Source organism: Sinocyclocheilus rhinocerous, unplaced genomic scaffold (assembly GCF_001515625.1).
Source record: "Sinocyclocheilus rhinocerous isolate Xijiao unplaced genomic scaffold, SAMN03320098_v1.1 scaffold143, whole genome shotgun sequence".
In the NCBI taxonomy this organism is placed as follows: Eukaryota; Metazoa; Chordata; class Actinopteri; order Cypriniformes; family Cyprinidae; genus Sinocyclocheilus; species Sinocyclocheilus rhinocerous.
Window position 1 is genome coordinate 72,411 of NW_015644616.1, and position 27,319 is coordinate 99,729.

At 35.5% G+C, this 27,319-nt stretch overlaps 2 protein-coding genes across 2 annotated transcripts in view; one reads left to right on the forward strand and one right to left on the reverse strand.

The window, feature by feature from the left end:
* Positions 1-10,571, reverse strand: part of LOC107758402 (peptidyl-prolyl cis-trans isomerase FKBP10-like) — a 41,006-nt gene extending 30,435 nt beyond the window's left edge. Inside the window, exon 1 of the mRNA XM_016576125.1 lies at positions 10,177-10,571. Within this exon, the coding sequence (XP_016431611.1) occupies positions 10,177-10,361 (185 nt within the window). The 5' untranslated portion in view covers positions 10,362-10,571. The remainder of the gene's footprint in view (positions 1-10,176) is intronic.
* A 633-nt stretch (positions 10,572-11,204) lies between these two features.
* The window catches only part of LOC107758405 (synaptonemal complex protein SC65-like), a 29,103-nt gene continuing 12,988 nt past the window's right edge, over positions 11,205-27,319 (forward strand). The window contains exons 1-6 of the mRNA XM_016576128.1: positions 11,205-11,793; positions 17,982-18,131; positions 18,232-18,403; positions 18,631-18,759; positions 20,593-20,738; positions 22,146-22,229. Of these exons, the coding sequence (XP_016431614.1) occupies positions 11,338-11,793; positions 17,982-18,131; positions 18,232-18,403; positions 18,631-18,759; positions 20,593-20,738; positions 22,146-22,229 (1,137 nt within the window). The 5' untranslated portion in view covers positions 11,205-11,337. The remainder of the gene's footprint in view (positions 11,794-17,981; positions 18,132-18,231; positions 18,404-18,630; positions 18,760-20,592; positions 20,739-22,145; positions 22,230-27,319) is intronic.

Sequence of the window (27,319 nt, forward strand, 5' to 3'; positions counted from 1 at the left end):
CGTGCCAGTGTAGTCGGCTTCATTAACAAATTACTCTTATGAACCGGATCTTTTTGAGTTAAAACCACAAAGCGCGACCCAGTTCACTAACAAATTGTTTTTACATTTGTTCGTGAATCAGATAACTACTGCTTTTCAGGTAACTCAGAAGTCCTCTGAGAAATCTAATCCCGTCCGGATATGTCTGAGATTCATCGCGTAATTGTAATTAAATAATTGTATTTAATTTGAGTTATTTCAGTACTTCAACATACTTTACTTTTACTTTACTTTTAGTCATTTAGCAGACGCTTTTATCCAAAGCGACTTACAAATAAGAAAAAGTAATTAAAACTAAAAGCTAAAACTCTATAAATACTATATATATACACACATTTAAGAAAATAAAAGAATAAGCCGTAACAATAACATGAAATCAATAAGAAGATGCCGATCACGGAAACTAATAGCAGAGTTAAATAAAAATCTAGTCGTATTGCAGTTTTCTCGATTGTTAATATAACTGATTTTAGTTGCTACTTTTTTCCCCCAAACTCATAATTCAGTTTTCAAAACAAAGACACATTCTCCAGCCCCGAATGTTTTTTCAAAAGCCCCGAATCTTTTGGGTTTGTTAATAGTTTCGTCAAAAATATCGTTTTTCAACACATATTATACAGAAATATTTAAAACGGTTCAATACCGCTTTCCCGCAGGATCGATAAAACATTATCAGCTGCGCTTTCTCTCTCTCTCTCTCCGACAGCGAGCTCACGTCACACACACCGCAGTCCTACATAGCCACGCCTCCTGTCAATCACTCAGCACGTCACTCGTCTCATCTCATTCACCTCAAAGCATTTTTACGTTGTTATTGTTACCGGCGGCACTAAATTCTGATTTAAGTAAGTTTGCTGAATATTCTGAGGAGAACGTTAGGTTGCTATTACTGTGATTAACTACACACAACAAAAGGTAACGTTAACTTATCTTAAATGGTTTGGTTAATTTAGGATTTACCTCAAATATTGAAAAATGGTTAAAGAAAAGATGGATAGTAAAACTGTGAACTCAGTGTCAACAAATAAGTGTATTCCATGACAAAGATTGCATTAGTTACTCAGTATAGTTTTAACAATGCTTAAATTGTTTAATATACATTAATTAGATTATGTTCTTTCGTTGCAAGTTCAGTGCGCTTGAAGTACTGAGTCCGCTCACACGCTGTTCTGATTGGCTGTGATTTTTTATTGATTTTGTGGCGTCTTGTAACTCTGTCACGTCCGGTGTTGACAGACAGATTACTCGTTGCATCGTGTATTGTCAAGTGTACCCGTACCTAGTTCTCTCAGGGCTGGCTGATGGCCAGGGGATAGCATGAAAGACCATTGGCTGCTGACTATGGCGCGCACTCCGTGCCAAAATCAAACGTTCGTTCGAACGACCGACCGACCGATCGAACGTCTATCCGAACGTCTTGTATGGCAAGCCGTTTTAGCATTAAATACTCCTTGCTGTACTAGTCATAATTTAGTTTTGACTAGTCAAAATTCCAATTCCAGATATCTATTCTGCAATTTTGACTCGTCGTAATTGGAATTAAGATATCTACAATGTGATTATGACTGACTGAAATCTAGCGTCTATGACATCTAGACATCTAGCGACTGACATCTATCATCTAGCGGTTGTTTTGTTTTTTTTTGGCTGGGCCAGTGAAAATGTTGGCACAATTGACCGCAAGTAAAACTGAATGTAGAGTCCTGCTATGGTGTGTGGATACTGTCAAATACATTAGCTGACATTTAGTCATTTACATTTATATTTAGTCATTTTGCAGACACTTTTAGCCAAAGCGACTTGCAATTGGGGAATACATAAAGCAATTCTTCTTAAAGAGGCAAACAGACACAGGAAGTGCTTGTGATACCAAGTTTCAGTAATTGTTCAAATAAGTACAAGCTAGAAAGGGAAGAAATAAATAGAAAGAGTTTTTTTTTTTTACATACATTGCATGCAACATTATCTGATGTTAGCTCTTTTTGACATTTATGGACAGTAAATTGAAAAATTGGAGCAAACCCTTACTAATTGAAAATGTCAATTTTTCCATAGATGGATATAAGATATTTCTTTAAATCAAGACAGCCAGCTTCAGGTGAGGGACTTAAATTATGTTACTTAATGTTGGTGAAGTCATCACCTCACTGAAAAATCTTTATTTCTTATTAGATAATAAATTCTCTGTTTGGTTGTTATGATTGACAGCACAAAGAGAGAGAGAGGAGGATAAAGAGGTAGAGAAGGACAGAGAGCTGAATGGAGTTGTCAGAAAGAGAGAGAGAGAACAAGAACCAGGTGAGAAAGTGTACAAGTGTACATAACCATGTGACCCTGGACCAAAAACCAGTCATAAATGTCAATTTTTCAAAATTGAAATTTATACATCATATGAATAAAGCCGAATAAATAAGCTTTCCATTGATGTATGGTTTGTTAGGATAGGACAATATTTGGCTGAGATACAACTATTTGAAAATCTGGAATTTGACGGTGCAAAAAAATCTAAATATTGAGAAAATCACCTTTAAAGTTGTCCAAATGAAGTTCTTAGCAATGCATATTACTAATTAAAAATTAAGTTTTGATACAAAGCAGTTTCATCTTTGTTCACATTCGTTATGGTGCATTTTAAAGGGGTCATATGATGCGATTTCAATTGTTCCTTTCTCTTTGAAGTGTTACAACCTCTTGGTGCATAAAGAAGATCTGTAAAGTTGCAAAGACTAAAGTCTCAAATCCAACACACCTCGCTTTTCAGACCGATGAGCTTTGTAAAAATCGACTCGTTTCAGAAAGGCGGGGCATAGAGGAAAAACAATAATGTACAGTATGTGGAAAATAATGTTTTTTTAACCTTAATCCGCATAAACACATTTCATTACACCAAATACACAAAATAATGTTTGTTTTTAGCAACATCATATGACCCCTTTAATTTCACATACCTAAGAAATGTATTAATAAACTGTTATGTGGACTCTCCCCAACCTTAAATCTTAAACCTTAAATTTATTTACCTCACCAATAGTCTGTTTGTTTATTTATAATCAGATTAAATGCCATTAGTTAAATAAAGTAGGCTTTTTGTGATGGTAGTGCAAGGACAGAGAGAGGAAAATGGAGAGAGAAAGGACAGAGAGAGAGAACAAGAGCAAGAAGAACCAGGTGAGAAAGTGGACAGATACTGAAGATTGTTAAAGTGGAAAAACAGAGGCAGAGGGGAAAACCCATTCAATCTCAATTTTACATGCATTTTATGGATGCTATGTGTTTTCCCCCCATATTAAATGCTTTCCAGAAGTATACTTACAACATAACTATTTTTTAAACAGTATAATTGTAATTGTAAAATTAATTACAAAAATAATTATATATTGTTGTAAAGTAAAATTAATAACACCTTTGCAAGGCACTGTCTGGATGTCACTTTATCATAAGGGGCTAAAAATATTATCATAGATTTTGTATACACATTTAGCATCTATTTTGTCACACAGATTCAGCTAGGGAAGAATCAGTGATGAAAGGGGAAGAACAGGCATCACAGCAAAGGACAGCAATTAGTGATCTAGGGACTCCAGAAAGTGGCCCAAGGCAGGTCCATCTCCCACAGTACCCCCTCAGCCTGTTTGGAGCTCAGCAAAGAGCCTTTAACAAGAATTGGTTTGAGCAGTTTAAATGGTTGGAGTACTCTGTAGTGTGAAACTCTGCATTTTGCTTCACTTGTCGTCTGTATGGAAGGCAGAACATTCGCACCAATAAAGATGCCCTCAGTGGCTCCGGGTTTTCAAATTGGAAGAGGGCTTTGGAATCCTTTCGGGAGCATGAGAAGTGTTCCCACCATACGTTCACCATGACATGTTGGCAGAGTTTTAAAAGCACGAAAACTCAAGGGGATGTAATTGAGCAGCTGAAAATGGCTAGTGCAGCAGAGATATCAGAGAGGCGCCAATACCTTCACCGCATTGTGGCAGTAACCACCTTTTTTGGAAAGCAAGGCATCCCATTCCGTGAGCATGATGAGCAGGAGTCTAGCCAAAACAAGGCAAGGCCAAGGCAACTTTATTGAATGCATGAAGCTCCTCAAACAATTTGACCCATTTTTACAAAAATATACTCCCCCTTCTCATACCACATACCGCTCTCATTTCTCCCAAAATGAAATGATAAATAGCATTTCACAAGAGATCACAGAAGACATCATCAAGCAAATGAAGATCTCAAAGATGTACTATGTGATGGCAGATGAAGCTAGAGACAGACGCACTGAGCAGCTTGCTGTCTGTGTGCGTTTTGTTACACAAGAGTGTACAGTGCGAGAGTGTTTCCTTGGGCTGCAGAAACTACAGAGCTTTGATGCACAGTCCATTGCAGACGCGATAGAGGAAGTGCTACAGATGCACAGTTTGGGTGATCTTATGTGTGTAGCACAAGCCTACGATGGTACGTCTGTCATAAGTGGAGCAGTGGGGGGTGTCCAAGCCCGCTTCAGAGAGCGACACCCTGAAGCAGTTTATGTGCACTGCTATGCACATGAGCTCAACCTTGTCCTATGCCACACATGCAAAGCTATACCTTAAGCTTCTGCATTCTTTGAATTACTGGAGAATGTGTACACATTTTTCAGCAGTTCCCTTGTGAATCACTACAAGTTTGTAGAAATCCAGAAACAACTTGGATTAAATCCATCTGAACTTGTACACCTCTCCACAACAAGATGGGCATGCCAAGTGAAGTCTGTCAATGCAGTCCTGAACAACCTTCCTGCCATTTTAACATATCTCAGGACCATAAACACATCCATGGCCCTAAGGATCAAATCAAAGCTCTGCAAGCCGAAGACACTCTACATGCTGGTGATGTTTTCCAAACTCCTTGGCATAACTGAAGGGCTACACACCTGCAAGGGGAAAGTTTGGGCTTGGGCAAAGCAGTTCAGTACAAGATGGCAGTCCTTCAAACGTTGAAAGAGCTCCGCACAGTCTCTGGTGGTGAAGATGTGTTCAAGAGGGCCATGGCCTTATGTGAAGCAAACAACATCCAGCTCCCTGTTGGTCCAAGGCAGAAACAAAAAAGATTTGATGATTTTGTGGTGGAGTCAGCTTGTGGGTCAACCTCTTGCCTTAGCAACTCAGATGATTTCAGACATCAGCTTTTTTATCCGTGCTTGGACAGGATGGTCGAGGAGCTCACCAATCGATTTTCAGGTGTGGGAGAAAAGCTTATGTAGGGTATTCAAGCCTGCAACCCAAGCACAGAGACCTTTCTCTCTGAAGAAGCTCTTCAAAGTCTTGCCACTCATTATAAAATTCAGCTGAAGCCAGAAGAGCTTCTGGTGGCTAAAAGTTTCCTCAAAAAAAAAAGTGGAAAAAGAGATTGTCCCTGACACAATCACGGTCTTCCAAATACTTGATGCAGACATGTTTCCAACACTGAAGGCTGTCTTGCAAGTGGCCCTGACCATTCCAGTATCCAGCTGCAGTTGTGAACGCTCCTTCAGTGCCTTGCGCTGGCTGCACACATGGCTAAGAGCCACTATGGGGCAAGAGAGGCTCAACGACCTGGCAATCATGTCAATTGAAAAGAAAAATCTGCAGGGCATAAACCCTGACAATGTTATTGACCGGTTTGCCAAATTGAAGCAACGTCATTACAGCCTTGTATTGCCACCACAAACAGAGAAGAGGAGAAAAAAGCAGGAAGGATGTACAGAAGAAAGAGAAGAAAACTGTGGAATAGGAGAGGAAGCATGATAAAAGCAGTAGAGAAAAAGGAAGGAGAAAAATGTGTGCTGATGAGCCAAGAGGAGAGGAATGGAGAATTGTTGAGAAGATGACAGATTTTAGGTATAGGGAAAAGAGAAGAAAATGAGTGAAAGAGGAAGTGAATGAAGGAAAGAATAGGAGAGGTACCAGGAGCAGATGCAACAGAATAAAATATGCATTTTGCATTTTGTTTACGAAGAGAAAACTTTATACTTGTCTTTCTTCCTTATTTATTTATTTTCTTACTGTTGATAGCATTCCCAGAGAAAAATGAGTGGAGCTAAAAGCATGAGAGAAGATACAAAAGAAATAGGGAGAAAAGAGAATATTGCAGGGGTAGATCTAATAAAGTTATTTTATAACATACTGTATGCCAGTGTTTATCTTTTTATGCTACTCCCTGAAGAAATCTTATATAATTACAGTAAATGTTCTTCTGTTAGCCTGATGTATTCACTTCAGAATACTGAAGCCCATATTTAAATGGTATTGTTGGAGATCCTTGATTTGCAGTTAGACCACCCCATTATTGCATAATTCAACTATAGCACATTTGTGAGCTAAACATTAAAGGGTTAGTTCACGCAAAATTAAAATTGTCATCATTACTCATGTTGTTCAAAACCTGTATGAGTTTCTTTCTTCTATTGAACTAAAAAGAAGATATTTTGAAGAATGTTGGTAATCAGCCAGTTGACAGTATTTGACTTCCATAGTAGGGGAAAATACTATGGAAGACAATATACTTTCACCCGTTTGGTTACCAACATTCTTTAAGATATACATACTCACCCTCATGTCTGGAACAACATGACAAAATTTTTACTTCACTGCAGCATGGTATAACAAAATTGGTTTTAAGATTAGTAAAGTTGTTTATGCCAAATCTCTACCTATTATAGTTATTCACCTTTTTGAAATTTGACATCTGTTCTTGAAATAGGCAAGTCCATAAACCGTCATACACCACGTGCATAATTATTAGGCACATTAATATTCTGATGATATTTTTTTCCCAAGCACATTTTACCAATTCCAAACCACATCAATCTTAATAACTACTATTGATTTTGTATTTAATCATTTATAAGTGATATATAATTGTCCATGAAGGCTGGAAGTGGAAACTCATATTCAGGTGTGCATAATTATTAGGCATGTTTTCTTTTACAGATAAAATGAGCCAAAAAAGAGGTTTAACTCCGACTGAGAGGTCAAAAATTATTAAATCCCCATGAGAAATATTCAAAACTAATGCAATACATAAATTGCAAAGTTAAGACATGACCATTGGACAGCGAAATGCTCACTGGGTCAGTGGGGTCAAAAAAAACAGGTGGAGAAGAAAAGACAAACGTTAACTGCAAAAGAATTAAGAATTCATGTGAAGAATTAGGTGTAAAACCATCAAGAACCATTTAGTCTCCAGCGCCACCATTTTCCAGAACTGTAACCTTCCTCGAGTCTCCAGAATTACAAGGTGTCAGGTTCTCAGAGACTTTGCTTGGGTAAAAAATCCTAAAAAATGACCCTCACTTAATAAGAATAACATGCTGAAATACATTAAGACTGATTTTTTTATAGGCTTTAAGGACAGATAAATTGTGAGTGACTCTTGAAGGACCAGCACCACATTCTCTTGTACCACTATTTGAAGAATTTATCTTTAAGAATCTGGCAGTAAGTTTTAGGGGACAACTACTTCTGGGAATGAGCAGGAACAGTTGATTTGCATGGCAGACATGGAGATCCAGATTTTATGTTTGTTCATATGTTTTTAATATTCAACAGGCAAAGTTCTTCTGTATCTAAATGCAAAAAGGTTCATAATTGTTTGAATAAAACAGACTGCTGGGGAAAAATCTGAATATTCATCATGTGACCATCTTGTGATTATTTTAACAAAAGCAACAATAATATAAAACTATAAGAAAAACTGTAACAACTAGATTGAAAAGTTTAAAAGAAAAATTTATGCTGGCTTGTCTTAAAGTCTTGTTTAAAAAACGTAAATGGTTTGGTCAGTCGTTTCAGTGCTTTGATATTATTGTATTTCTTTCTAATGTTAGGAAATTCAAAAGTTTTTGTTGCTCTTAAACTTGCACTAAACGTGATTATACCATCTAAGTAGACTTTGTAATTTTAATAGAACCGCATGCCTTCTTTAGTGATACAAGCTCAGAAATATTTATAACCTGTTTAAGTTTTTTATATATTGTGCATTGACTTGGTGCCATGATGAATATTGAAATGTTGTTATTTATTTTTCATTTTAAACTGTATAGATGATTACTTAATGGTAATACAATATTTGTGAACACAACTGTGTATGTCAGACCATAAATCCCCAAAACCTATGCATGGGGGCTTGCTTTGGTGTTGCCACCCCTCATAGAGCCAATGCCACCCTTTTGCCACCCTAAAAATTATTTTCTAGATCCGCCCCTGCCCTCAGGCCATCCAATATGTATATGAGTTTGTTTCTTCATCAGTACAGATTTGGAGAAATTTAGCATATTACTTAATGGTAATACAATATTTGTGAACACAACTGTGCATGTCAGACCATAAATCCCCAAAACCTATGCATGGGGGCTTGCTTTGGTGTTGCCACCCCTCATAGAGCCAATGCCACCCTTTTGCCACCCTAAAAATTATTTTCTAGATCCACCCTTGGTGGTGCTGTCTGTAAAATTGTTTTGAGAAAACCTTACTGATTTGCAAATGTTAAGGCTGATTCGAGAAATCCTACCAAAGCGACCAAGAAAAACTGTAATACTGTATGTGCCCACCACGGCCGGACTTACCATTGGGCTTGAGTGGGCTGCAGCCCATGGGCCTCGCCTTGTAGGGGGCCCCGCCTTTGCCCATTTACTTTTGTTTGATTTGTTCGTTATATGCCAGTCAGAATTCAGAATTTATTAGCCGCATTTCCACTGCGCACGCAAGATCTAAATGGGCGGCCATTATGGGCCAGCTGGGGCTACAGCTTACAACTACGACCTTCGAGGCCACAAACAAACAGCATAAACTGGTATTTGTGATTATTTCACATAGAAGAAGGACACACGTATTGAATCGCGTCAGCGCCGATTGGTTTGTTATCACATGGCTACTTTAAACAGCTCCATTAAGCCTTTAGCCTCAAAGAGCGCACATTTAGAAAGATAATGATAGCCTACATTCCCAAATGCTCACACCTCATTTCTTTACAGAGGATGATTCTATATTACTATAATGTTCCACTAAATTATCCGATCATCTGATGAGTTTTGAGCGCTCAGCTCTCTCGTCTTACTGCCATTACACATAGTGGGGAAGAAATGTCATCAAAACGATTTTAAATAAAAAATGAATTACCAATTTAATGAGTTTATGTTCTTATAACATAGCTATGCCTATGATATAGGACTTAGCCTATCACACAAACAAGTCGTGTTTTTTTTTATTTTTTATATCTGCGCAAATGTACAATAAACAACAACTTACAGAGTAACTTTCAGACACAAAATTCCGTTGTGCTCCGTCAGAAAGAAAATAGAACAAACCGCAGAACCACTGCGTCTCTGAACAACAGTGTTTTGTTCCTCAGCATTACACGGACCAGCAAATGATTCAATCAGTCATTTGCAAAGTTAAATGAATCAGTTTTTTAAACGAATTGGTTGATTCAACTCATTAAGACAGTCACTTGCTGCCACCTACTGGCGTTTGTAGTTTCATATTTAAAAAAGTAGCTTATTTAATTTTTGCAATCATTTAATATTTCTACATTAAAATGTTATATTTAAACTTAACATTTATGCACAATCCATCTATGAATTTTGCTGATAGTGATTTCATTTGATTGTTAATAGCCAGCACGTCTTTTTATTCGATTGAGTTTATTAATTAAATAAGAATCTGACATAAGAGGACACAGATATAACTTTTATAATATCATCTCTGGCTTTTTTTTTTTTTGCTCAAAGTTTTTTCAGGGTTTTGATCTCTCAACTGAGAGAACACATCCTGTTTATTATATTATAATGAATATTTAATATTACATTTAAACTTTGACTATAGCCTAGACATGTTGCATATTAATTGTACTATTTATGAAATTGTACTATTTATTAACCTCAAAGCATATGTTTGTGTATTTTGTGTTGCTCCATAATGATGTTCTATTTGAGGGCATTTGTAGTGTAGGTATAGGGCCCAAACATAACCTCAAGCCCAGGGGCCCCCGCCCCCCTAAGTCCTGCCCTGGTGCCCACGTTCCCAATTCGTCCCTAAACAACAGTCAAATATATTGTAACCTAAAAAAAAAAAGTTGATAACACTTTCAGAGGTCCGCTGCACAGAAAGGTATACCGAGTTCACTAACCTGGAGTCAAACTTCCGTCCGTCCTCGAATGTGCCGTTATACTGATACCGAACATAATCTCCGATCTGAACCTCTCTCGAGCAGTGTGTTGGTATGAAGTATCGATCAATAATCACATTTTCTAACTGCCCACATGCAACATGAATGAGAGTGAAGAGAACAGTGAGAGCTGCTGTTATCGCCATTTAAAATGAGAAGATGATTCCCATTCGGTAGTCTGCACGCGAAACTAAAGCAAAACTAAATCTACCGTTTTATTATAAAATACAGCAAGCCGTGACAAACGATACTTAGTTATAAAAATTTCACTATGCATTTGTTATCCTGAAATCTGTGAAATTCTGTGCAAACATGCGGGAAATAACTTGAAAGAAGTTGATGTTCACGCAGGCTATGCTGTACTGCGTGTCAGAATTCACAGGAGCAGCAGCATCAACCGCGCGGTCCTAGACTCCATCCGAGCACGCATTCCTGAATTTTAAGCAACAAGCAGTATTTAACAATACAACAGGCACCAGACAAATGTTTAACAAAAATGTTTGCAATCTCTATTCGATCCGCTACACATAAACACTATGAAGATTTGTCAATATAAGGAATGCTAACGGAATTGCATAATAGGCTGGCTATATGTTGTTTGGACGATTTAGGGTTTATTCCGAGGTAGCCTATTTCATCAGCATCTGACAAGACATACAAAACATCTCTAAAACATTTATGAATCGCCATATAGGTCACTGAATGAAAGCTCAAATCGGACCCAACCTTTTAAATTATAAGGTTATGATCCAGCAGACCAAAAGTAGTCTATACATGGACTTATAAGTGCATTCATTTGAGAAAAAAATGGGCAAAAAGAAGATAACAAGCTTGTCGTCGCTATTGTTTTTATTCACATTTAAAGCAATCTGTCAACATTTTCGAACTTTAAGCATTTCTCAGATCAATGGTGTTAAGGAACAGGATAGATTACTTATATTTGACGGACTTTTAGACCCAGAGATGCAGTCCAGATCAGAATGTGTGAGGCATGCAGACTTTTCCATCACCGTAGAACTCCTTCAACCCCAAAGGGCCACAGATTTCCTACGTGCAGCCTGACATGAATCTCCGCTCTTCATTATTACACGGGGATCGGCGCTTACAGTGAGGAACAGAAGCATGGCCCAAGCAAGAATATGTTTAGTCGTGTTTTTCAGTTCTGCCTATCTTTTCTGTACTGTGCAGGCTCAGTATGAGAAATATAGCTTCAAAAGCTTTCCAGCGAACGACCTCATGCCGCTGGAGTCTGCGTACGGACACGCGTTAGAGATGTACGCTGCTCAGGACTGGAAGCAGAGCGCTGAATATCTGGAGCTGAGCCTGCGGCTTCATCGGCTGCTGAAGGACAGCGAAGCGCACTGCAGTCAGAACTGCAGCGCTGCGGGCCGGGAACATGAGGAGAACAACACCGAAACTACCCTCTTGATCATGGGGCACATCATAATGCGAGCTGCATGCCTGAAAAGGTGCAAAACAAACTTTCCCGTGTTTTCTAAATCATATCCTAAGCGAGAAACTTTGGGTGCTTTTGAACAGAGGATACCCTACCGGTACCTTCAGTACGTCTACTACCAGGTAAGAATAGATCATGTTCACGGAATTGCGACAAGCCAGAACGCTTTTTTTTTATGGTGTGCTGCTTCACAGTTCAATACATAAACGTTAAATGTCCATTGTCCACTGAAATGTGTATGGTAATAAACGATGGACATTACTGTAAATCATTTTCCAATTGGCGAAATCACTTGTAATAACCACAGCCTATCAAATTGTTTAGATGAAATTTGCTCGATAAACAATAGTGCATTTTTTATTAATTTGTCTCTATTGGTGCGTTGCGTTTCATTGGTCCAGTAAGCGGCACACATGCCACGTCCACGCACGATGTGCTTCGGAATCGCAATACAACCGCACTAAAACTCAACAAATTTTGGGTTGACTTAAGTTCTTATGCTTTTAGCCTTACAAATGTGCCTTCGTCCCCTTACCAAAAAGTAGTATACTTCAAGTTTATTTTAGCAAGTATACTTAAGTAAAGTTCAAGTATATTTTAAGTATACTTTATGTAGTAAGTATACAAATATCAGTGTACTAGTAGTATACTTGTAAGTGTACTATTTCAATACTCCTTGGGACTAAATTGGCCCACTTTCTAGTATATAAAAGTATACTTTAAGTATAACAGTAGTAAACTTTGAGTACACAACTAGTTTACATAAAGTATACTTAAATGTCATTTTAAGTATATTTCTGAGAAGTACATAAAGCCAATTTCTGAGAAGTACATAAAAAGTAGACTAAAAGTATACTTTCCTATTTTTAGTTTAAAAGAAGTATACTAATAGCACACTTGAATAAACTTCTTTTTCGTAAGGGTCCTCAAAGATGTTATTTTTATTTTGAAAATCCAAAGCGATTACCTGTTGAATATGTTGTTAATTTCCTTATATTGAATGCAAAATTCTTTATTCATAAGCAAAAAAATGGCTTAAATCTCCTGTCTTTTCCCCTTTTTCTTGCTGAATTTGACTCTATTGTTTCATCTCTCAGACTTTGAAATAACAAAAAAAGTGCCAAATTTTTGATGCATTATGACAATTTAAAATGAGAAAAAAAGATGGGTTGTAATTTTTTTTTTTCCTGTGTAGATAATGACATAACTTGTGTTGGAGATGCTGTGAGCAGATTGAAAGAAAAGAAAAAACTGCTTAATGCCAAAACATGATTTGTTTCAGTTCATTATAATCCTGAATGTAATGATGTAATCATTTATAATACAAGATTAAGAATGGATGGGTGAGGATTCACAGCAATTGGCGAGAAAAGTAATGCTAAGGAAAGTGATAGAAATCTGAGGTAAATCTTGTTAAGGTAATAGAAAAGTAAATTTGCTTCATGTTTGTATTGTTGCTACATATAATAATTCATGATAAAAGGAAATCAATTAGAAAATAATTCCAAATAATTTGCCAGATTTGCGATAGATTTCCCCCCACTTTAACAGGTATACACTCAAAACAATGCTGGGTTGTTTCAACCCAACTTTGGCTCAAATATGGACTAACCAAACTTTTGGGTTAAAAATTAAAAAATTTAACCCAACAGCTGGGATAGTCCATATTTGACCCAAAGTTGGGTTGAAACAAAATTCAACGTGGTTGTATATTTAAGCTTTGAATATTTCAACAACAAAAAAAAAAAGTCTTCATTCACAAAAACTGATTTGCAGAAATAGAGCAAGTGGTAAGTATATGTTATGATTATCAGGGCCTATATATACGCGGAAAAGTTGCAAATCCATTGTGTCAGAGCACAGGTGCTTGGAGTAGTAATAGAATGGGTTATCCTGAGGCATTAAGTCATGTTAAGTGTTTTTTTTAATGGGAAAACAATGTGAAACTTTGCGTGTTGTGTCCATTTTCTGAGCTTATCTGTTTGCCTGTGCTTCTATACATGTACTACTATACATCATTAATAAGGTATATTGAGTTTGTATTATATCACCATATGATTTTGTTAAGCTATATTAAGCAGTTTCTTTAATAGTTTACTATGGTGGAGAAAACCCTTATGCATTAAAAAAATTGTCTTTTCCACTTGGATTATGGTGTCGTTATCTTAGTAGATACTGTTTAATAGATAATGTTTACAAAAAGAGAAATGTGTGCAACAAAAGACAAAATTATAATCTATATAAAAACTGATATATTGTCTCAGTGTTAACTTTGACAGCAAATTTTTATTTAGTTTTTGTCATAGTCTTTTGACTAAAATGCCATTTTGTAAGCACTGTAGCTGCTGCATTTTGGACCAGCTGGAGTTTGTTTATTATGCCTATAGGGCATCCACCCAGTGCATTAGAATAATCTAGCATTGAGAAAATTAAATCACATATTAACATTTATGCATTTTACATAGAAAAAAAATATGTCTCAATTTAGAGATATTTTTCAGATGAAAAAAAAATTTAATTTTACAAATTAAAAAAAATGCCAGGAATTTACAGGATTAATGAGTATTATTTTACAATAAATAACTGTAGTCAGAAATTTACTGTGAAATCAATGCATGCCTGGTCATTTTCTTACAAATGACTGTGAAAGAACAGCAGAATGATGCAAACATCACAATAATTTACTGCTCTTGTTTTACTGTGAATTCACATTATAAAGTTGTCTGTGCCACTGTGAGAAATTTAGTTGTTTACTACTGTAATTGTTTTGAAGTCACTATAATGGTGATTGGTGATCCCATTTGTTTGAGCTCTTTGACCTGGCATATTCATATTCATATTTCTGATCAATTCATGTCAAAATGATGACAAGCTAGAATAGGGACATACTAGAATAGCTAGAATAGCTTGACATACAAAACACAACAATGGTAACACTCAACAAATGAAAACAACACTTATAACATAAACCAACATTACAAAATAAACAAACAACACAAACTGCTAAAAGTGAACCAAAAACAAGTTCAATAGCACAAATAAAACCAACAAGAATTAAAAACCTCTACAGCATGATCTATTCACGCTGCATTGCATGCCTTCAGAGTACATATGCACTGTAGAAACACAGTATGATGCTGTTTGTTTACCAGAAATTACAAGATACAAGATAAGTCCTACTGTGACATTACTGTGAAAGTAATGCAATTATTAACCTGGAATATACAAAATTTTACATTACATTTTTTAACAGTGTAGAAATGTGGCTTTTAAATGACAAAGTACTATCAAATAGCACACTCAGGTTCTTGACTGACAATGAAGACTTGACAGAACATTCCAGAGGAAAGAAAAGCCAAAAATAAGATCTCTTTAACAATAAGGTTACTTTAACATCAAATTGAAACTTTGCTTGAGTCTCCTGCTTCTCAACCTTGTCTCCTGAGAGAAAAACTCTAAAACCCCAATATGGTCTGCTTTAATATTTTAGAAGAGATCTCATCATCATAATCACACACTGCTCAGATTTTTCTCCATAGCTAGAGACCCTGAAGTTCACATGTGTCTCCTCTAAAGTTTAGAAGTGATCTTAACATCACACACTGTGCTCAGACTTCCTACACTAAAGATTTTTCTCTTTAGCTAGAGGCTCTGGATTGCTCAGATTTTTCTCCATAGCTAGAGACCCTGAAGCTTACATGTGTCTCCTCTAAATTTCAGAAGCGATCTCAACAACTTTGTGCACAAAATGTGCACCAAGACAAAATGTATCCATATGAGTTTAAACATTTCTACCAAATAATATGTATTAATAATCAAATTAGTTTTGCATTGGATGGAGTCATAAGCCATTTAATTTGCCTTTCAGCAAAGGAAGCTCCAGGGTTACTGATTCTGTAAATCAGTTTCGATAAAGGCATTGGATAGAGTACTATTTCCAAGAACAAATGATGTGCCCTATGCACATAAACTATATGTTTGTATTATCTTATTGTGTGTCAATAATTAAGAGTAACGTTAAGCTTATTTCTGCATAAAATTACTCTTAATATAAGCTTAAAATCAGATTAAAAAAAAAATTTTTTTTTACTTTATTTAGTGCCTTTCAGGTACACTGCATGAACTACACAGTCATATTTTACACAGATATCTATATAAAAACGTGTAGCATTAAATTGTATGTGTTAATGTTGGTTAAATGCATTATGAACTAACATTAAAGAACGGAGTAGGAATGTAAGTTAGTGAAGGTAAATGTACACTCTTCTAACATCTTTGTAACAGGCTGGTAACTTCATTTACGTTTTTACAAATCTTACTCTATACATGCATTTTTTTAAATCACTAATTTACCTTAATAATAGTGAAATAATTTATTAACATTAACCAAAAGAAATAAAAGAAGTAAAATATTGTTTATCATGTTAGTTATTCTTGACAGCTAATGCATTAACTAAACTAATATTAATGAGTGAAACCTTTGTAACATGCTACAGTACGTTTTTAAGTGTGTATCATCAAAGTTGTATTTTAACATTTTTAATTAAAATTAAGGCCACCAGCTCAACAATAAGGACTGCCCAATGGCCCGGGGATAGCGTGAAAGAGCTCAGCACAGTTGATGGATTTGTCACGAAAGTTTATCATTTGCAGGTGTTTTAAGCCTCGCCAATTTGTGCATATTTTATATGACAGACCTATACGTTTGGATTGTTGTTAATGGCATTTATTACTGCGAAATTGAAGGTTGACAATTTGTGCTTTGTGATTATGAAGACTGAGTGAATGTAGGCTGTAGTTCTGGTGGATGAAGGGCCCCTCAAGAGATCCACTCACTGGACATTTCACTTTGAAACCGCTGCGAAACGTGCAGTAAGGTATATAATACAGGTGTTGCAGAAATGTCACCTCAAGCACGTATTTCCAATTGGGCTGCAAATGTGAAAGATCCAGAGTCTCCAGCTCAGTAGAAGAATCTGAGCACATTGTATGATGTTTTTGAGATCTCTTTTAAAGCTTTAGAGGAGACCAATGTGAGACAACTGGAGTCTTTAGGAGAAATGTCTGAGCACAGTGTGTGATGATGATGATGATGAGATATCTGCTAAAACTTTAAAGGAGACCATTTTTAACGTGTTAGAATTTATTTATTTATTTTTTACTAAAGTTCCATTTGATGTTAATTTCTGTCTAGTACAAACAATTCAGATGTCAAAGAGATTCAAAGACTCACTTTTTCTTTTCTCTGAGTAGTTTTAATCTCATTCATCCACAGCATTTCAATCAAACACAATACTTGCATTGTCATATTTTAAGTTGTTTAATGTAGACAGTGTTTTGATGCACAATGCAGAGGAAATCATGACCTTTATTTACATGCATGCAAAATGGGCTGTACAAGACAAACTTTTCAATGCTTAACAAAGAAGGGAAAAAATCATGCAACAACCATGAAGCACTGGTACACTAGTGTCACATTTATATATATTAAAAAAAAGTATTGATCTTATACTAGAAATCTTATAATCCCTTAGTGTGTCTGGAAAATGTGCTGCATATACAATGCTAGGCATTGAAGATAACCTTAATCTATAACCCTTGATATCCTGAAATATATAATGCTATTTAAATGCAACCTCTGTCAGGATGACAACTGCACCTCAGACAGGATGAGTTCAAGTCCCAGCTAAACTTTCTCATACTTTCCTCATCCTATTCCCTTCTCACCTCTCCCATTGATTCCTCTACAGTGTCCAGACCATTAAAAGTGAAAAATCCCCAGTGTAATCAGAAAAGAAAGAGCAACCTCTGAGCAATAAAATATTTTTATGACAGTGTCTTGAAAGAGATTACAACAAGACAATAAAGAGATCTACGTTATTTTAGGAGAAATATCTGTAATACTAGACCATTTTTGCCTGTAAGACTTTCTTCTAGACCAGTTCCCTGGTTTCCTCCTCCTCGGCTCCTCCCTGCCTTTCTGATGGTCTAAGGCCTGCCTGCTTCCTCGTGTCCCTGGTTCATCCGCTCAACTTGTTGTGGACTGTGTTTCTTATATTCTATATCCATATTGTTTGAATCTATATTAATGTAAACCTATATTTCATAAAGCACCATATAAATAAATGTGACTTGGCTATTCTAACAGTCACGAGTCACAACATGTATTTGAATCTGAGAAAGGCAATGGAGAGATCTCACCTGTGTGTCCCACCTCTTATTTCACTAATGTCAATGAAATAGAAACTGCAATACAATATTTAAAAAAGAGAATCCAGACACTGAAGTATCTCATGTTATGTGCGTCTAGATGAATGAGTTGGAGAGAGCGGTTTCGGCAACACACACATATCTACAGAGAAACCCTGAGGACCCCCTTCTATCTAGGAGTCTTAACTACTATAAAAGCCTGTTTGACACAGAGGAGTACCTCGTAGACCATGAGGAGAAGCCCTATGAGGTATTTATTCTCTCTAATCGTGTTTTTCTTTTTAACCTTACTTGTGAGAGGCACTGCTCTAAAATAACTAAATATGGATTCATATTGTTCTGTCTCTTAGGCATTATTCCTGAAGGCTGTAAGGCTGTATAATTCTGGGGATTTTAGCAGCAGTGCTCGAGACATGGAGCTGGTGGCTGCTGAGTATTTTAAAACATTCAACACGTGTTTGATGTCCTGTGAGGGGTCATACGATGTGCAGGAGTTTAAAGACTTCTACCCCACCTTAGCCGGTCAGTGATATCATGATGCATTCTCAGATTTGCTTCAAATGGCTATGAATATTAGAAATCCATCCTAACTAAAACAAGCCTGATTCAAAAGCGAATGGCTTGGTATACATGAGAAGTTCATCAATAATCTGACATAGAAAGTCTAGTACCATCATAGGTTGAGTTATAATATATAATATATATATATATATATTTTTTTTTTTTTTTTATCTTTTTTTCTCCCCCAGATTTCTATTTTGAAGTAATGAAGTGTAAAGTAAAATGTGAGGAAAATTTGATTCCAAATGTTGGTGGTTTCTTTGTGGAGAAATTTGTTGCCACCATGTACCACTACATGCAGTTTGCTTATTACAAATGTAAGTAACATAGACACAAACACACACACACACTGTTAATTGTCTTCCATCAGCAGTAGACACAAGGAATACTACAATCTGCCCATATTTCATATCAATTAGTAAATTTCGGTAAAATGGGGAATGCTGTATTGTAAAACAATTTTATTGTAGGAGACATGCAAGTCTCTCAGTATCTCACATGAACACTTTCCAGTACTTGTAAACATCTACAGTTATTGGCATGATACACTGTAGATGCAGAACTGTGCGTCATTCAAAACTTATAGGACATGAAATAAGGTGCTATGATTGTTTTGCTGCTTATTATTCTGATATAATAACATGTTCACAAGATATTTACAGTGTAATAGACTTGTTGCACTTGACCACTTCATGCATTTTCACTGATCAAATAGCAATCTGATCACAATCCAATCACCAAACCATTTCAGGAGGTGATTTGAGATCCATTTCAGATGCGACTCGGCCACGTGTGAATTTGGTGTAAAAGTGACATATACAGTACATATATACATTTTACTCCTCCCAAAATGGTAAAAATAAAGGTGTGAGAGTATTGTAACTACACCTGGTAGCTACATAACACAGTGTTATTGCAGAGATGAGTGTCTCTTTTCAGTAAGCAGACACACTAACTAGTGCAAATGAAGTTAATTGAAGTTAAGATTTGCATCCTGAAGTATGACACCCATTCATGTTCATTAAAAGGAATAAGGACTATTTGGTAACACTTTCTATGAAGCCCATTTTTATAACACATTATAAGGGTATTCTTAAGGTATTATAATGAATGCATAATGCATTATTAAAAAAAACGTATAATATGTTGTTTCATCTCATAAATAATCATAACAGCAATTATAATGAATTATAAAATTTACTTATAGCTTTTATGAGTATGATTATTTATAACACGCAATAAACACCATGTTAAATCCACTTAATTTATAATGGATTATAAGCCTAATATCTTGACATTATTTATTTAAGATCTGTACAGTATCTTACTATCTTACTGATATTACAATAAATATAGTTAAAATCAAATGTGCCATATTACACATTCATCTGATCAGATATCTGATCTTATGGCTGTTTAAGAAAAAAAATATTATTTTATTATTATTTTTGTTGTCGTTGTTGTTATTATTTATAAGTAGTCTTTGTGTGCTTTAAGTAAAGTAACAAGTTAACAATGGCAAGATAGGAGACTTATAATACATTATAACTATGGGAAATATAATCCATTGTAAGCTAAGTGGATGCATTCTGTTCATTGTGTGTTATAAATCATCATAATATTAAAAGCTATAACCACAAATAAGTAAATATTATAATGCATTAAAACTGTTGTTATGATTACTCATGAGATAATACAATATATTATAAGGTTTTTTATAATACACTATGCATTCATTATAATGCCTTAAGAATACTGTATTAATGTATTATAAATACGGACTTCATAGAAAGTGTTAGCCACTATTTTTTATTCCACAAGTGCTCTCTCTCAGATTGTGATATTTGATTTTGAAAATGTTGCACTGGTGATAAAATGCAGTGCATAACATCTGTTGCTGATACTGTATCAAATTTTGTGAAAGCCCTATGAATTTGTGTGGCATATAGTGTGGCATTTGCAAATTCAAATCCAGTTTGTGAAAACACATTTATATGGCCAAGTGTAAATGGAATGTTCAAACTCAATCAGATAGCAATCCAATCACAAGAGATAGACCAAGAACAAATACTCCCATAGACTTAATTGAAAAAAAGGTTTTTATTAAAACAGTCACTTTATAAATGACTTTTATTCATTTGTCCTTCTAGTAAATGATGTGCGAAATGCAGCGTTGTGTGCAGCAAGCTATATGCTGTTTGATGCAGACGATCAAGTGATGCAGCAGAACATGGCCTACTACAGATTCCACAGACAACAGTGGGGACTGCAGGACGAGCATTTCAAACCACGACCAGTAAATACACACACACACACACACACACACACGCATATCATATCTTACCAAAATGACAAATATGTAGTAAGGGTAATGCTTCTGATGCTCAACAATTTCCCCATAAAAGTACAGGCAGATACATTTTTGTTGTTGTTTCTCTTGGCTACGGAATCAAATCCATGTCACTTAAATTTAAGTACTGTAAGGTATTGTAAAAGAAAAACGTTTAGCACAATGTACTGAGCAAAAAATAATAATTTCACAAACAAAAACAAAGAATCACAAAATATAAAAAAATAGAGAAAAAAATGAGTGACTGCTGTAAAAGAAGCTTAAGAACTTTGGTCCTTTTTAATCTCTTCAACAGATTTTTAGCAGCAATGATTTTGCCTTTAGCATACCCGGTGAAAGTACATACTATGCAAAATTTAAATGAATGTTACAGTATGTATGTTGAAATACACTCACATGAAAAGTAAAGTGATCGTAACAAATGTGCGTGTGTTTTTTTTTTCTTTCAAGTCTTTGCTATATCTTTTTATCTTGCTGCCACACCAACATCTAGATATTTTCTCTCATAAATGTGTGATAGCAAAATAATTATATGGGATTACCTAGATGAATGTACATTAACAGCAAGCATTGTATAACATGTCTAGTGGAGAGATAAGAGAGATAATAGGGGATGTGAGCTGTATAAAACACCTGGTTTTGAAATATAAAAGACAAAACACATGCACATTTGTTGCAATCATTTTACTTTTTATTTGTTATACAGTCTATTTCAAAATACATCTATTAATTTATAATTTATAACATAGTTTTGCATATTACGTAGTTTATAAGTGTCATAATCAATTGTTCTTTTGCTATACTTTACTGTTTTGCAAATAAACTTAACAAAAGCAGAAACATCCTCTCACATTCAAATGCTTTTATTTTGTCAATATCAAAAGCAGCAGTCAGTATCTGGTGTGGCCACCAAGTGCTTTTTAGTACAACAGTGCTTCTCATCCTCATGGACTGAACCAGATTTGCTAGTTCTTGCTATGAGATGTTACCCCACTAATCCAGCAAGGCACTTGTAAGTTCTTGAACATGTCTGGGGGAACACATAGATACACATGGTTTGCCACAGCTAGTCAGTAATGGTACTTGTGGAATTATTGTTTATGGTTCATTGAACATTTGTTGCACATCCTCAACAAATCCACACACACATCCTCATGACAGAAACTATTGATAAAGGTATCTCTTCTATGTTTTTACAGGGTTTAACAGATAACTACTTCTAGCCAACAGATAACTCAGCTAGCCATTCTGAAGTGACCTGATAATGGACATTCATTTGAAAATGTTCTGGTTTTGTTCAGGTTGTCTTTTTACACCTACTGTTTTAACATCTCTGTCTTTGTGTCCATGCAGGAAGCTCTTACATATTTCAATCAAACTACCAAACTGAGGGAACTTCTGGAGTTCGCACAGAATTATTTACAGACAGATGATGAGGTAAACCTCAAGTGTGTTATTTAATAGCACAGTACATTAGATAAAATAACCCTAAAATAAGTCAACTATATTTCTTGAATGGTAAATGCAGTGGTGTGTGGTGGCCTGTGTACTAAGGAGCCCACTCTCTGCTTTATTACTGTGCTTCCGTGCTGTTATGGTTTTACATAAAAAGAATGTGTAAGCATTTACAAAAAGCTCATACAAAAAAGGGTGTGTTTACTTTTTGCAGTATAGGTTTAATGTGTAAGACTTTGTTCATTCCAGGACATTCAAACAGATTATTTCGTGCCAGGTTCCTTCTTTGTAATTTATTTAAAGTTAAGGTCTGCGATATAAGTGTACAGTGTGCCTGAAACTCTGTTTTAGATGAACATCTGCTGTTAAAGTGGATTGAACACATAGGAAACCTACTAAGCATAGTCTCCTTCATTTAAAGCAATTAATTGCATGTTCCTATAAACCCCTGAAGATACTTCCAGTATGGGAGAGAGAGCTCTCCTGGCTGGGCTATAGTCCTAACTGGAATACCGAATACAAAATGTTTCCTACGAGGTAATTGTATCTCATATTCTTCCAAGATTAAGGCCTCTAGGAATAAATGATTTGAGGAGCTAGAAAATAACATACATGATCTAGAATGCCAACAGGCCCGTGCTTTTTCTGACAAGCTCTCGATCTATTGAAACTGGAATACAATTCTCTATCTTTGTCTAAAGCTGAGTTCATAATTCGTAGGACAAAGTAAAAAACTATTTTCACGTAGCTAGACCTAATAGATGGTTTTTAACAATGTGTTTAAATAATTTAATTAATTATTACATTCATCTGAGGTTTCCCTTGACAGCGAAAAATGTAAAGATTTTTTTGACGTTTTGGATCTCACTACTCTGCCAATATTTGCTCCTAGAGGCTCCTCTTACACTGAAGGAAATTCATAAATCATTTAAGGCAAATCACCCAGGCCTGATGGTATTCCTCCTGAGTTCTGCCTAGCTATTTGGGACATTGCGGGGCCCTTAATTATGAACTCCACGAACTATGCCATTGATTATGGTATACTTTGCAGAGACCAAAATGTAGCCCTCATCACTCCATTGCTTAAAAAGGATAAAGATCCATTAAGTTGCTCAAATTACTGGCCAATTTCTTTGATTTGTAGTGATGCTAAGATCCTAGCCAAAGCATTCGTTTACTGAATGGAACCATACATTGATAGCTTGACCCATTACGATCAGACTGGTTTCTTGCAAGGTCGATTAGCTTCGAACAACATGCACCGGTTGTTACACAATATACCGGTTTTACTCAAATCGTGGATTTTATAGAGAAAGCTAGTAAATGTTCCTTTTAAAATCACTAAAGTTGTCAATTATTTAACTATAATAACTGAAGCTGACTACACAGCAAAATGAATCTATTATTTTTATTGTGTGTACACTTTGTTTATTATAATGAGATAATGTTTAAATGAGATTAAATGTGAGGATTTTTTATTAATCCATCTGGTCTTTTTAGTTCCATTGTTTCAACTAAATCATAGCCACATTTATTTATTTGTTTCTTGTTTTAGCCTAGTTAAATAATGGGACTGAAATACTGTATAATTCTCATGTTTTAATTTAAAAAATTGCTCAAAAAAAAAATGCTCAATGATTTCTTAATTCGTATACAGATACCTTTTCCCCACTTTATGTGCAGGAGTACAGTTATCTGTTAATAAAAGAACAGATTGTGTGCATGACATATTGAAATGCATGCAGTTTTATTAGCAGAATTATTAAATGTAAATTTTAAACATTTGTATTTGTGATAAATATTAATAAATCCATGTATTGAACAGGCTACCACTTTTAATGTTCCTTCTCTTTGTTTTATGGTAATAACATATAATTTAATGATAATACTGCACACGTGTTAAATGTGTAAATATTTAGAATACGGTGTAGTACTGTGTAGCATAGTGTAAAACATAAGCACACACTCACAGTCTTGACATTTACTACGCTGCTTGAATTCGTTGCTAAGTTCATTAGTACTAAATTTGCTTCAGTGAATAGGAATAATTTTAATTATTGTGTATTTCTTTGCAACCGTCAAATCTAGCTAAGCAAAGTTGACTGCTACTCGTGAAAATCTGCTTTGATATGTTCACCTGATAACTGGTCAAAAGCTGCAAATGCGTCAGTACCTGTGGCAGTAAAAAGCTCATTTTGAGTGAGTACCATCTGTATAACAAATAGCAAAGTATTTGTGTGATCTGTTGAAATCAACATGTTTTGAATTAAATATAAATTAATTTCAAGTGTTTCTATTTCTGACAAATATGAAATAACATGGTTGCAATATTGAGATAAAACATTTGATACTACAATGTTTCTATGCAGAATAATCGTATCATTTTTATTTTATGCCAAAGTGAAAATAACATTGGATTTAATTACATAACTAGTAATGCATACCTGGTAAATATGTAATAAACTAAAATATGGTTCAGTCTACAGAAAAACTTAAGCACATGCTCACATTTTTGACATTTACTATGCTATGCTATACTATACTTGAAATTTGCATTCAATGTGTCCAGTACATATAAGTTCATAAGTACTAAGTTTGTGTCTGACCAGTGTCACGGAAATAAACAAAAAAAAAATAGCAGAATCAATTATGGAAACTCAACTAAGACAATTCAGATTCTGCTGTAAAGAAGCTCTAAAAAACAATAGTATCATTATTTACCTCAAACGAGTTCATGACAGATAAATTTTTTTAAATGAGTGCAATTCAACTGTAAGCAGTTCTACAAAAGGCAGCAATGTTGCAACGTTATTCAGTTCAGTGTTGTTTCAGTTCAGTCTGTAAGGTCCAGCCAATTAGCCCAATGAAGGTATCCAATGGTGGCTGAAGGTTTCCTGTGTGTTTAGTCTTTTCGGTGCACAAAGTAATTTAGTTTCTATTAAACTCTTATCTGCCTCCATTTTATTATGACCTCGAATTTAAGTTTTGGACGAGTGTTTGGCGCTACAACCTTTTCTAATTGTGGCTCGAATTTAGGTTGAAATGGAAATTAGTTGTTTATCCATATCTAATTCTTCTTCTTCTGACATTTGAGAATTCTATTTAATTCTTTACTTTATATTTTACTCGTTTATTAGGAATCTATGTCACTCAGAGGTTCTTGTGCCAGCCGGTGTAAGCGGATCTCACGATCACAAACTCTCCAGTCTGATCATTAGTTGGAGGTTATGGCTTCTATTTAATAGGCCACCTCATGCTTACCATTCTTTAAAGGGGTCATATGATGCTATTTTCAAAGCTCATTATTTTGTGTGGGTGTAATAGAATATGTTAGCATGCTTTAATGTTCAAAAAATTTATTATTTTTCACGTACTGTTCATTATTGCAGATCCTCTATGCACAGTCTTTCTAAAACTATTTCTACAAAGCCCCTCCTTCGAAAAGCGCAGTGTGTTCTGATTGGCCAACTGACCCAGTGCATTGTGATTGGCAGAACATCTCAAGCATGTGTCGGAAATGTAATGACCCTTACCATAATCGTGAGCTTTAGCTTCCAAAGCAATTATAAGAACAGTTAATAATGTTGTCAGTTTACTATAACAACGGGCACGTCCTGCTTCAACTCTACTTAAGCGTCCAGTGTGAAGCAGAACATGTAGTGAATCGTAAGAATGACAAACAATATGCATTACTCTACACTTCACCAAACTCCGCATTTGAACAGTCAATAGCAAATTATAAAACATACTTACGGGCTCTGATTCAGAAGTGCCAGATTGTCCCAGCAAAGTTGAAATTGCCCCATTTTTTAAAAACAGCCTTTCTGCACAGCCTGCCTTTTACTCTCCCAGGTTCAGGAAACTTTCCTCCGTAAAATGTGCTGCACACACTCGAACACTTGGGTTGTACTGTTCTGGGACAGTGTTGTAAATAAATGTTAACCACTGACTCCTAATTGCGTCCACTTTCGGAAGGCCAAAAAAAGTGCTTTTGATTTCGCATAGAAATACAAAGCGTCTCGTAAATAAAAGTTAACCACTGACTCCTAATTGCATCCATTTTCGGAAAGCCAAAAAAAGTGCTTTTGCATTGAAATACAAAGCGTCTCCATGGCATAGCGGCAACAACACTACTGTGATACCTTAAACCACACCTTCTTTCTTTGCGTATCCATTTGGGTAGTATTATGCAAATATTTCCACATAGTGACGTAGATATGTGAGGGAGAATTCAATCGAGGTGTTTTCGGCAGATCTGGATTAGCCTTCTCTTTTAGATAGAAAAAATCCTTTTGTGGGAGACTTTGAGATTTGTAACTTAGCAGATCTTTTACATGCACAAACAGCTACAAAACACACTAAAGTAAAAGGAAAACATGAAAACGCATCATATGACCCCTTTAAATAGTGGTTCTGTTAAGCCCCCTACAGTTACATATGTAACAACTTAGTTAAAGCTCAAACAATAATCAGAGGTTATGGCTAGCACTATGAAATATGCTAATAGCCTACTTCAGTAGTGTTTTTATCTAGCTCCCTGTAGTTAATCTAACTATATAACAACTTGAATAAAGATGAGACAATAACCAGAGGTTATGGCTAGTACTATGAAGTATGCCGAACCATGCTCACCAGTACTCCAGTAGTATTTTGTCTAGCCCCCCATAGTTAATCCAACTGCATAACAACTTAACTAAAGTCAAGCAGTTAGTCAGAAATCTAGTATCTCACCTGATGTGCCCCATGCTCTATCTAACCTGAGATCTAGTATGTACTTAACCCTGGACGCAGATTTGCGGAAACATATGCTTTCATTTAATCTACTTGAGAAAATAATTTCAGAGTAAATCAGAATAAAATCAAATGTAACAATTTATTATCAGTCAGGTAAATATGTTAAATATGCCTGTTGCATAGTCAATTCAGAGATATCAAATCAATACAAGACATCAAATTCTCACAGATAATTCTAAGAGTAAAAGATGCATACCTGACTTCAGGAAAATACATAGTATAGAGTCATCTGGCTACAGAAGAACCCTGATATTTTTGCAACATTCACTTAAGAGCTA